This window comes from Crassostrea angulata, chromosome 10 (genome assembly GCF_025612915.1).
Source record: "Crassostrea angulata isolate pt1a10 chromosome 10, ASM2561291v2, whole genome shotgun sequence".
Classification (NCBI taxonomy): Eukaryota; Metazoa; Mollusca; class Bivalvia; order Ostreida; family Ostreidae; genus Magallana; species Magallana angulata.
Genome location: NC_069120.1, coordinates 53,852,989 through 53,866,079, shown reverse-complemented (window position 1 = coordinate 53,866,079; position 13,091 = coordinate 53,852,989). Strand labels below are relative to the sequence as shown.

General features: G+C 33.0%; 1 protein-coding gene across 1 annotated transcript; it reads right to left on the bottom strand.

The window, feature by feature from the left end:
* Positions 1-8,054: 8,054 nt before the first annotated feature.
* LOC128167655 (uncharacterized) lies at positions 8,055-12,611 on the bottom strand. Its single transcript, XM_052833494.1, has 2 exons — positions 12,477-12,611; positions 8,055-10,555 (listed from the first exon to the last, which is right to left on the bottom strand). Exons 1-2 carry the CDS (start codon positions 12,494-12,496, stop codon positions 8,551-8,553), a joined length of 2,025 nt encoding a protein of 674 aa, XP_052689454.1. The 5' UTR covers positions 12,497-12,611; the 3' UTR covers positions 8,055-8,550.
* Between the last annotated feature and the right edge of the window lie 480 nt (positions 12,612-13,091).

Genomic DNA, 13,091 nt, shown 5'->3' with positions numbered 1-13,091 from the left:
AATTTGTTGGATGGTCTTCATTCACCATTATTTTTCTTGGATATTCATTGTATTGTTTTAAAACAGATGTAAATAAAAAAATCATTTGACCCCCTCCCAATGGGTTTATTCACAGCATCGGATATCTCGTCCTTTGAGTGTTAGGTAATTTTAAAACCAAAGACTTCGCGCGATAACTTCACATGAATTGATAATTTTTGCGTTCCGATAAGTGGACAGGATCAAGAGAATAAAGTTTTTTGCAGCTTTATAAATATTTGAAAAACAAAAACCTTACTTTCCTATGGTTGGAAATGACAAAAAGGCCTTTGATTTTCCATCTTAATATAACAAATACAATTTAACTGCTTTATCTTTCAAGCTTACATGAAATTATTTGATACATGTACATTTCAAAATAATTTGAAAAAAATGAAATAAATTAATTTCAAATAATAGACACGTACTTGCTCAAGCTATAGATCGAAGAAAACGACTGAATTTTCTACTTAAATCTGCAAGTTCCGTTTATGAATCTATGAACAACAGCGAAAATTAAAATTCATGTCATAAGATACGGTTGCCCTTGAATTATTTTGTTTAGTCGAGCAAGCTTTTTGGAAAGCTATTATTTGTACAGCTTACACTTCTGTCAACACTGGAGAAATAGTATGTCACATGCTCAAAACAAGGATGGCAAGCACATGGTATTGCCGTTTTCATTTTCCTGTTTTATCATCTTTAAGAGAGGACAAGAAACGACGAAGACATTGTGGGTAAGTTTTTAAGATTATAGGAGTTGACATTTCTGCTGATTTCTATTAAACCAGCGATGAATCAGGAGCGGTCAAAAATTGCCCTCTTAATTATGTAATCCTGCAGTTTTTAATTTTTACCTCGGCTAAAAATCTCTTACAGTAACTTTGTAAGAAAGATGTTCACATGCATTAAACATTTATATTGATTTGTTTATTATCATGCTTTTAGATAAAAAAAAAAATAAACTACATTGTTTTAAATACATTTTGCCCATCGTCTCAGTTTGTACATTAATCTTTTACATTAGGTGTTGACGGAGATGCAAGCGAAACTTGGGTAACACGACCTCTGGTGAGAGAATGCAAACTATTATGATGATGATGACGATGTATAAATTTATATAGCATGAAACATAATTAATTTCTTACTGCAAAAGGCAAATAAATAATGTATAAAATATGTCTTTATTTACATTATATACCAGCACATCCTTTCTGTTATTATTATTTGAAGAATGTAATCAATACATTTCATGACGTCATGACGTTATTGGTTAACTGAATAGCTATAAACAATGCTATGTTTAGATAACTATTGTATGGAAACCGTACAAGATATTCTTTAAAAAATCAAACTGTTTTGAAACCGGTTAATTCTCCAAATATTTCACCTATTAATTTGAAAACGGGGCCGATTTTGCTGTTTACCGTACCCAGTTCCTTGTAAAGAATATTTTCTTATTCGACCACTTTTAGTTCAAAACAAAATAATCAAACTAAAATGCAAATATTAGTTGTCGATCGTCGTTTCATGTGTTTGCATTTGCATTTCATGTGCCCCCCTCCCCATCCTTTTTCTAGAAAATGAACTCATCATGGTCCAAATGGGTGTAATATCGCTACGAAATGACATCCATTTCTGACTATGTCATCAACAACCATAGCATCGGGCCATTTTTGACATCTGTCTATCCATGAGGAGGCAGCCGGAGACAGATAAAAATAAATAAAAAGCAGTATCATATTATTTTCCTGCGAAACTAGTCTAACACATGAACCATGTAAAGTAGAATCAGAATGCTGGAAATAACAGATTATTTTTTATATATTTAGAACTAGATATATACAGTCCATCATTTATTCTGGCACGTGCAGGACGGCCAGGTTTCGGGTCAGTGATATTTTCTGAAGCAAAGTGTATCGAGGGGTTGGGGGGGGGGTTGGGGTTCTCCGAACTTTGAGAGAGAATCAGGATTTTATTGCCATTGTTGTAAAGGTGACTCTGGGACATATTGCAAGTCACTGTTTGGTCGTTCAACCATACCATTGTGTTCAAATCCGATCACTTCGTCCTAAGTGTTTCTTTTTTACTTGCACTCAGCATTTTCTGTGGTTCCTCATACAGTGGTAACAGCGTTATTGTTGATAACCCAATCATGTTGAATAGTTCGTGTAACGTGGGTGATCGTTCCTTTAACGTGCGGGATCGTGCGTGTATCAGAAAAATTGATTTATAGAATAGAGTTTCATTGCCCTGACATGTGACTGTCTAGAGCCAATCAGATGTCGTGTTAGATAGAAAAATAATATCGAGGTAAAATAATTATACAAAATTTTAAAATTAAATTCTAGAATCGTTCGTTTAAGTTTTTTATCGTTATCGTCCATGTATACTGAAAATTCAGTGTGTTAGTGATCGTACGTGTATCCTGCGTAATCAATCGTGTATCCTGCGTTATCGTTCGTGTATCAGATTCGTGCTTGTTGTTTGTCAACAGTAACGTTGTTACCACTGTTTGGTTTTACAAGTATTAACTCCATTTCCATGTTGTCGTTCGTTTCTCTCGAAATAGCCACCTGCTCAGGGACCCAGCTATGAAGACCTTTAGTTAATAATATTTCATTAGTAGCAGACCAATATGCAAATATGTTTAGAAGTTTTTGATTTTTAACGCTTTACCCTTTAAAGGGGCATGGTCACGACTTTGGTCAAATTTTTTTTTTCTGTTTTTATTATTTTCAATGCTTTAGGAATGCATTTCTAATGATTAAATGAAATTTGGGTGCCAGTCGATCTGTTTTAAGCAAGATACAGGGCTCACAATTCTTCGTCATGTAAATAGGGCTCGTGCCCTGTTTTGGTTAACATAGGTTCAATATACCAGTAAAAATCTTTTTCAAGCTGATTTGTCTATCTTTTTATTCATTTTTAGCATGAATAAACAGTTACTAACGATTAACACATTCGTTTGAGGTCTAAAACTGGAATCTTCACATCAACATTCAAAATGTAAACAAAAGCTTTGTTTACATAGCGAAGAATTGTAAGCTCTGTATCTCGCTTATAACTCAACAAATGACAATCAAATTTTGGTTTCCTATTAAAAATGCCTTACTTAAGCATTGTAAACATTAAAATCGAAAAAATAATTTTTGACCAAAATCGTGAACATGCCCTTTAAAGCATTGTTTAGTATATGCATTGAAGGATTTGTTTTTACGTGTACTTTTGAAAACACTTTTTACCAAAATACTAATCTTATTACGGAACTATTTTTTAATGTCTTTTATTTTTTATCAAAACATGCAAATTAATTCATTTCGAAAATGGTTGAGGAAAAATCAATATGTTCCTGAGGTCAAGTAGATAGAATGAAATGGAGTTTAAATGTTTAAAAGTTGGAGAAAGAAAATAAGCGTGTTAACCCTATTATTGTTAACTTTCTAAGGGCTGCAGATATGCATTTAACACTCGAAATAAATAAGAAAAAAGCTAACCATCAAGTACCAAAATATTAAAATATTGTAAGCCATCTGGGGGGTTGGCTAATATCTCTGAATCCTCAGCATGTATAATGATCATAACTTCTTCATATATAATTCATCTTTGTCAGGAGTAGTAATTGATTTGATTATTATTAAATCTATATGTTGGCCATGTTCCATTCTTTGTTGTTTTTAAGTCCAGTAATACTCAAGATGAATAATCAGTCATACTCATTTATTAACACATTTATTAATCATTTCAGCATAATAGTGGTTGTACTGTATGACACGATAATAACAACAAGCTTCCTATGTAAACACGATATAAATATACAGCTGCTTATTCAGAAATACAAGTTTAGGTCGTCCAGTGTGGTAGGAGATTTTTAACTTGGCTTTAAATTACATCTTTGAAGTTTCTCACCTTTTTGTACTTTTGAAATGTTGCCGCCGTACAACTAGCTGAAATCTATCGTAACGTACTACGCGCCTGCTTATATAACCTCTTTTTATCTGTCACTGACATCAAATAACCAATTGGAATATGCCGTACAAGCAATGAACCAATCAGAAGCCTGTACGGGAAGCTGGGTTCCCTCACAAGTTCCCACTACCACACAGGGCTACCGTACAAAGCCGAATGATAAATAATTAGAGTAATCGTCTATAAATAGGTTGTTAAGCAGTGAACATGTAAATAAATACACATGTTAATAAATATCACATACCATAAAATCATTTGTACAATTTATACTCGTACATAATATAACTACGCATGAATATCCTAACTACAGACGATAGCAGAAGCAAATATAGTTCCTAGAGTAAGACTGAAGAATATTAACAATTTATCAACAGTTAACATCAAGTTTCATTCTGGAAATATCACTGGAAACAGTGTTAAATAAACATGCTAGATATTTAAATTAAACAGTCAGTACATCTTATTGGAAAAGATCGATAACTGGAAGTGACGAAGCTCACACGAAAAGATGATGGAAGCTAAACAGATGAACTGTAAATATAAACTAAAAAGTCGTTCTTACATTGAATGAAGAGCCCTAAATGATACCTTGAAATTTGACAAGGTAATTTACAAGATTTATGTTATTCTACGATCGTACATGTTTCATCAAATCTATAAACTCTGTAAGAAAAAATAGTAAACAGATAGCTATTTACACAGGCACATGCTCCGGATAACTAAAACATGAAATATTTGGGGAAATTACTAAATGACATCAATATGATCTGTGGGAACTTGTTCTGAATTAACAACATGAAATAAAGCTACAAAATCACAAACAGGTTACAATATTTTAGATTTTATATACTTTTTGGGAGTTGATTTTAATCAACTCTCCTATGCACTTACTCGAGCAACCCGAAAGTGAAACAGTGTTTGGACCTAAGCACAAATCAATACCGCTGACAACACTTAGTTCTTCAAAATAATCGATAAATTCGATGCAATATATTCTGAAACATTGTTTTCAGGAAAACTTATTTAAACCTTGTGAGATTTTAAATGGCTCAAACAGTTTAGATATTTTTTGAAGTCGTATGTATTCCTCCGCTAGAGTTCAATGTAGTCTCGTTCAACCAGACGCTCGGCTGTCTCCGTTAATATCCGACAAAACATAGAGTCTCTCTTGCTTGTCGGAGATAAACGGAGACAGCTGAGCATTTGGATGAACAAGACTAGAGTTAAATCTTGCCTGGGTTCATACCATTTCTCAGAAATATCACATATCGTTGATTTTAAAATAAATGATAATCGATAAAATCAACTCCCGTCAGTACTTCAGTAGAATTTTTTGTGGTACTTTTTCTCTTAAAAAAAGTCTTTTTTTAAAGCATGTTATCTTGAAAATGTATTTAAAATTGGAAGAATGGAAATTGGCTGGAGATGTGTCATGAAAAAAGGGTATACACATAGTGGAGATTCTGGTATGAAAAGGAAGTAGTTAAGCTGTTTTGGTGTAGTTTTTTCATCTTATAAGTATCAAACAAACAATTTCAGTCGACGCAGCATTACAATTAAAATACATATAGTTAATTTTGGTCAATTAACGTTAACGTCTCTCTTTCTTGAGTTTCTAGTGTTTTATGAATTATACTGACAACAAACTCCTCCAATTTATTTGAATAATTGATTTAATTCACTAATTATTTAAAAACAAATTTGGTAAAAATGTTTTACAGTTATAAACAATCATTGTAAATCCTATTATCCTTTCTTCCATTACAAATGAAAGAGGGCGGAAGAAGAGATTGTCCGGCAACCCGTACCAGGCTGTAAAATATTTTAATACAAATTAAAATTAAGCAGATTATTTAGATGTAATCGAAACTTTCCTATCAATATATTTCCAGGAATTGTTATAGTTAAATTAAAAAAGCTAAAATGGTACATAAAATGTGGCAAAACAAATACTTATCCTCAATTCATTTCAATTTCTAATTTATGTAAAGCTTGTAGTATGAGATAAAATCCGTTAAAATATAACTTCTATTAAATCTATTTTCCAAGATGTCATTTACATATATAGGAATGTAACTGAAAGTGACCGAAAATTACAAAAATTGACATATGCATTTAATTGTTTTGTTATAAACTTTAATATACCAGCCTCAAATAGCATACTTAAATACTGAAAATAATTGTTAAATTAAAATAAATTTCATAACTGTCAATAACTGGTGTCAGGAGAGAGGAGATGTAGAGATCTAAAAGACGATTAACAAAATGTAAGCTTACAAACATATAATTGTTTTAACGCCGATAAATTTCTAAGATACAGATTTATAATTTAGAGATTACATAATAAAAGCGTGTAAATTGTGGTGGCGAAATGTTGTTGGATTTGTTTTGCATCCCATAGTTTTAATCCACAAAATATGAAGCCAACCTGTAAACAAATAAATTGGTTACCATGTTATCAAATCATTATATTATGATTGCTTGTTATGTTATATATTTTACTGTCATGCTGCAAATTGATCAATTAATGTCTGCATTCAAAAACATTCTTCCTTGCAGAATATATCTAACTGTCTGAGTAAAAGAAGGAAAGATAAGTGCTTGTGCCGCTTTAGATTGGTCCTAACATTTATCATTTTACTACTAGTAAAAAAATGAAAACAAAAATTTTCTATCAACGTCTTTAGTTTAAATATCTATGAATGATATGTGATGATAACGAACATTGTTCAACATCAAATGTCCAAAGGAAAAATACAAAACAGGAGCAGAGCAAATTCAGACCTCTAAAAAATCAGAAGTAGGATCAGGTGCCATGGAGGAGTGAGCATCCTCTGCTGACCGTTTACATCCGCCGTGTGCTCTTTGTCGTAATCGGGAAAAGGAAAAATCTGTAGACAATTAGGTGATCAATTATAGTCTAACGATAAATATAAGAAAAAAAAGTTAGTCAGCATGCGACACAGTGTAAGATTTTATTTGCTGACAAGATCGTTGTATCGACAATAGAACTTATGAAAAGAGGACTTCAATCGAGACTTGTTTTATAAACTAGTTTGTCAGTAGCTGCCTTGCCTAAGAAACTGTTCAGACGTAGGGCATGCCCTTGCGTATCGAATTAATTGAGGGACAAAATCCCCTTTGCAGGTGATGGAAGTATATTGCTACATCAGTAAGGAAAATTGACTGTAGAAAAATTGAAGTCATCATAAAGTTTTGTTGTTAGGTTACCATCAATGTCCCTTTCCAGTAAAATATCCAAATATGAAGCAAATAACACAGACTCTGTTGTATCTTTTATTTCACCTTCACTGGGATAAATCAAGTCAAATGAAAAAAATAAATCACTCGCTGTGGCCTTCAACTTCGGGTATATTGATAACAATTCTTACTTCCATTATTACGTCGACTTGATTTATCCAAACTTTCCTTACTTATGTAGCAATATACTGACTAACATTTTTTACAAGTTTTTTACTAAATTCTACTTCATATGAATACAAAAATAGGCCTGCTTACAATGGGGCACAATTGGTACACATGGGAATTCCAACAGATTGTTGGAAGGCCTGATTTCCAAAATTTACATAGATGTTGTTTATCAGAAATTCAAGCATTTTTTTAATATTCACTTCAGAGTACTTGTGTGCGCAATTCCAATGAGTTTTAACAAAATAGTTTTGCAAATGACCCATGACAAGGTAAGTTAATTTACCTGATCCATTTTTATTGAAATAGCAGCTATCAATGATGTCAAAAAGCCTGGACTTTAATTTATCGTGGGGAATGGTTGTATAAAGTGTTGAAAATTCGTCAGTTTTGATGCTATCAATTTTGGTAAAATGTTGAGATTTCAAATTTTTTTTTAAATTTTCTTGGAATTCTTAATTATCAACATCTGATTTACACCGCTTACTAAATATAATGTTGCGCACTACTATTGAAGTTTCTCCTTTACTGTTGTTAATATTTTAGTCAGGTATATAGAAAGAGGCTTCGTAGATCATTTACCGGAACCCGCTATGTGTCTTTGTTTGTAAGACGTTTAGGTATTAAGTACAGCCATTTATAAAATCTACATTGTTGTCACATCCAATGCATCGATGAAGCCCTCGCGGAGCATGTTTTTGTCAAATGAGACGTCCAATCTTCCGGCATTTTCAAATCTAACATATTATTCTGTTCACATTTTATTTAAAGAACATTTCCATCACATATGTACATATATTACATCAGTCACATCATTAAAAAAGTGATTTCATTTCATGAATGTTAATTACTCTATATGATCAAAGCCTCGAGTATTTGTTATTAATAAAGGTACGTATATGAAACTGATTTCATTTATGTGTTACACGGTAAATTATTGTTTAAATCAAAAAAAAAATAAAAGTACATCTTATGCTAAAAATGTCAACAGTTATATAAACATAGAATTGGTAAGCTTATCAATTGTTAATAAAGAAGTGAACCACTGAATATGTTTTATGGCATGTTATATTTTGTTTTGATAAACAAAGTCATAGTATGCATCTTTCGAGCATTTCTGAAATGGCTTATTTACTAATGTTGGAATGTCCCTTCTATATCCTGTATTCGCCTCTGTGTAGCAGTTCGTATTCCGTTGAACGGATGTTGCATGAGTGACTGTTGGTAAGAGTATAGCGCAGCCTGGAGGTTCCCTGCCATTTGTTGACAGATCCCCAGGATCTCCCAGGAAATGTCTCTATATCTATGACATACATACCGTCCCCGATCATGGTGGACAAGGACCTGTAGCTCATCTAGAGCTGTTTGTGACAATGTTGTGTCAACATGTAAGTAACTTAAAAACTCTAAAAAATGTAAGAAAACAAAAACTGGGATATAAAGACCAGACCAATTCTGTTGAGAAGAGTGTTGTTCTGGTAAAAGTTCATTTATGTAACAAATTCGATTGTAAAGTCTAATATCCCTGGCTACAACTTTTTTAAGTTTGGATGACCATGACTGACCCCCTACAAACCCAGTGTACCACTCTGGGTCTACATGTCGCCTATACAATAGACATGGTTGTATTAGTTTGCTTTTCGTCATCTCTAAAACGTATAAGGTTTTCATGTATCTGCACGTCTTATAATAACTCATGGCAATGTACAACATATCAGAGACGTCTCCAAAATTGGCTGCAAATTTTAGCATGTGACGAGACATTTTGTCAGCAATATACATATGTTTGTTGACATTCATCCTTTCTAATACAAATGCAGTGTGTTGAAAGATAACAGCTGTGTGTCTTTGCAAACGGAGAACCTGATACCCAGTCAGATGTGAATTTATCATTTGTTCTATTATGATTATATGTTTCATACAACGATGTAGGTCTGGTGTGCTTTTGTCATCAAAAAAATTCATTTCATAAAAAAGTTCTAAATCAGTTTCAACTTCAGACCACATTACATTTTCATCTGTACATATGTAAAGTCTTGGATTGTAAAGCACTTGACTGATAAAGGACCTGATAGAGGAACTCTGTAACAGACAGGCCAGACCTTTCTTGTACAATTCATGTAATTGTAGGAACAATCTGTTTTGAGACATGCCGTAAACTTTTGCCAGAAACAGATTGTTTTCTGGAATAAAAAAGCTAGGACAAACCCCGACATAAACCCACTTAAGGATTATTTTAAAACAGATCCAAAAACCTACCAAGAGATTCTGTGGACACCAAAAATCTAGCGTGTTTTGTTGAATTGCCCAGAAAATAGCTGTCTTCATGTGGTAAGAACACAACAATTTAGCTGTTTCCTCAGTCTGTAGATTTATAACTTCGTTTAAGAATATCTTTAACAATCCATATGTCAGAAATTGACAATGACTCATAAAGGACACAAGTTTAAGTTCTGCCAGAGAAAAAGAAATTCTCCATTCTTCATTTTCATGAAGTCCTAATGGGTGTCCTATTGCTACAAAGTGACACCCATTTCTGACAATGTCTTCAACGACTTCAGGATCAGGCCATGAGTGACATCTGTCTATCCATGAGGAGGCAGACGGAGGCCAAAAGTCACTAGCAAAACAGTAGGCATGGTCATATTCTTCTCCAGCTAGATCATATCTACTGCAGGGCCCATGTAAAACAGAAATATTTGAACAGGTTACTTGTTTATAAACAAAACTTGATAAATAGAGACTGTCGTTGTTCACTATAATACATGCTGCACTGACTGCCGAGTTTCTTGTCGGTGTCAGTAACTGAAGTAAAGTGAATCCTGGTGGACTCTCAGAACTGTCAGAGAGAATCAAAGTTGTAATGGCTGTGTTGTAAAACTCAGACTGAGACATGTCCATGACAACTCGGTGGTCGTTTGGCCAGTGCATATTGTCAGTATCTGAATCTTTTAGTCTGAACCCTTCCCTTCTACTTCCACTTAGCATATCAATGGCCTCACCATTTCTTTTTTCAAGCCTATTTAACAAATCATCTATGTCTTTCACTTCTCTCCTAATTGACACTTGTTGCGAGGTCCCAGCTATCAAACACATTCCCATAAATACTGACTCAGACATGTGCAGGATTTGATTCCATCTGTAAAACAAAATAAGTGGTAACGAATGAAAATTCATGCATATCATATACATCGATGCATACACAGTTACTAAATGAGTACGGTGGTACAGCATAATTATACGTACATATAATTTTAATATTCAGTCTTCATGCAGTAAATATCACACGATACACTTTTAAGACACTATGTCATCACAAGATGGCGATTTAAATGTGTTCTTATATTGTCTGTATTAATCGATTTGTTTATATTATCACAATAGTTTAGTGAACCGCAGATAACGAGTTCGAATCCGCTTAGAGCTTTCGCTCATTGTTACTGATTCAAATTTGACAAAATCGTAATTTTTAATCTAAAATTGCATATTGTTCACTTCTTTGACTTATGTGTTTCATCTGCGTAATGCTATGTATCATAAGTTTTTTTAATGATCTGAGTGACAATTTTAAGTTATAGTGAGCCAACCAAAAAATTAAAACATACGCTGGAATTCTAATAATTTTGACAAGCCAAACTTCTTCGCAGAAAGCAATTTTTATTGGATGGTAATTTCGTTGATTGATACAAGGATTAAGGTATCATTTCTACATTAATGTAAATCATTGAGGTATGTAGAAATTGACATTTCGCCAGCTCAATTTTAATTATGCAACAGCACATGAATGAATAACACTATGTCCTTGTTTCAAAAATTACATCTAAACACTAGTCTGTGACGTAAAAAAATGATTTTAAACTTTATACTTCTATGTTAAACAAAAATTAATGTGAGGATATACAAGAAAGGGTTGCTCAAATTGCATTGTATAAAAACCACATCAAAACTCCAACTGATAAGATGAACTAAAACGGCCATTTCTTTTTTTTTCAATTGCAATGACGCATAAGCTCTTGGAGGGTGTTTCTTGTAACCCAAAAAGACTTATTTCAAGGAACTTCAGATTTTTCTTATCTTCTAGAAAGATCTTCTGTAAGAGTAATTAAAGCTGCTTGGTCCGATTTTTTTGTTATTACAGTATAAATTTTATTTTCTATACAAACCATTTATCTTAGAAAGTTATGGATTTTTTCCTATTTACACCAGCAGAATCAGTCTCCTTTCAAAGTTAGAAAATATTCAACGTAAATAAAAATAATTTCTTTTTGGGCAAACGAAAAAAACAAACCAAAATGCATCACGGGAATGTTTAGAAAAGGAAACCGTTTGGTTTCGTTCCCCCGAAGAATTGGGGTTATTCAACCCGCATGCTATGCATCGATTGTAAAGAAAGCAAACTTCAGAAATATTAGCGAACGAAACGTACACATGTTTATTTGTAATTTGTCTGATCATTTCGACCTTTGTTTAAAGCGATTTCAAAGTCGTAATACAACCATACCCGTCTCGTCAGGGGTGAACTTACCATGAGGCGAAACAACGCGGTACCATTTTATTTGTACATCGTTATCGTTTGTTTTGTTAGCAAATTTTGTACGTATTTTTCTTCATTGAAATTTGGCTAAAATGACAGGGAAAACTACTGCAATGTCTATTATTATACATATACTTAGCATAACCATCCTTTAAAAGCGTGCAGAAAATTTGATATAGAATTGGACCAAGCAGCTTTAAGTGAAAGTTATTATTTGCTAGAAATAGAATTTTTTCAAATGAATGATACTACCCGTAAATGTTATTTGACTGCCAAACACTTATCTTTCAGATGAATAATGCAAACTTTGTCAAATAACCGACAACTAAATTTTGAGAGTACTGACTAAATGCGTATTTGCTAATATCAAAATGTGCCCGGACTTTTTCTTATGAATTATTAAAGCAAAGTTCTCGATCTTATGGAATGAAAAAGCGTTGCAACGAGTACATGTGGAGTAATGACCGAGATCTCTAGCTGTAGTTTTAAAAACAAGTTATTTTCACCTCGGTATGTTAGTACTTACACTGTTGAGATATATTCCATCTTTCAGGTTCCCTTGCAAAATTTATTTGGCGGAGGTTTTTTTGTCTGAAATACAACCATGAATTCAACACAGTTATATATAATTCCAGGAACATGTTGTAGGTCTATTTTGTCGGTTTTGTTTCCATAAATGGACAGAGCTCTGTGTGGATTTCCGTTTGGTACATTTTCCTCATCATAGCCAGGAACAAATACTATATCTAATTCCCTATTACAACGCCCTTTTCAATTTAACTTTTTACTTTAAATCCCTAATTCTAGAAAGAATTTGAATTTCAAAAAACTGGTGGTGGTTTGTAGGTTTTGTCCCTTCCAATTTACACTCAGACTAAACCATTATTTTGTTTAATTAATTCAAAATCGCAAGTAAACATTAGATTTTTTGCTAATGTACCATCATATGAAGGTCATACCGTTGGCGGGTCGATAAGACCTAAAGGAGAGCGCTCTTAGTAAAATAAAAATGTGTACGAGGAGCGCCATTAATTTCATCATGTAAAAGTGTTTTTAAATATTACGATGTTCTAAAGTAAAGAATATCGGTTAAAAGAAAGAAGATAAGTAATTGTATAAACTACCACAAAAATAATATCCA

Bases quoted from the DNA above. Each gene is read 5' to 3' on its own strand.
- LOC128167655 (XM_052833494.1), bottom strand. From the start codon at position 12,496: ATGGAATATATCTCAACAGT. The intron at 10,556-12,476 runs GTAAGTACTAAC...TTTGTTTTACAG, and splicing joins ATGGAATATATCTCAACAGT to ATGGAATCAAATCCTGCACA.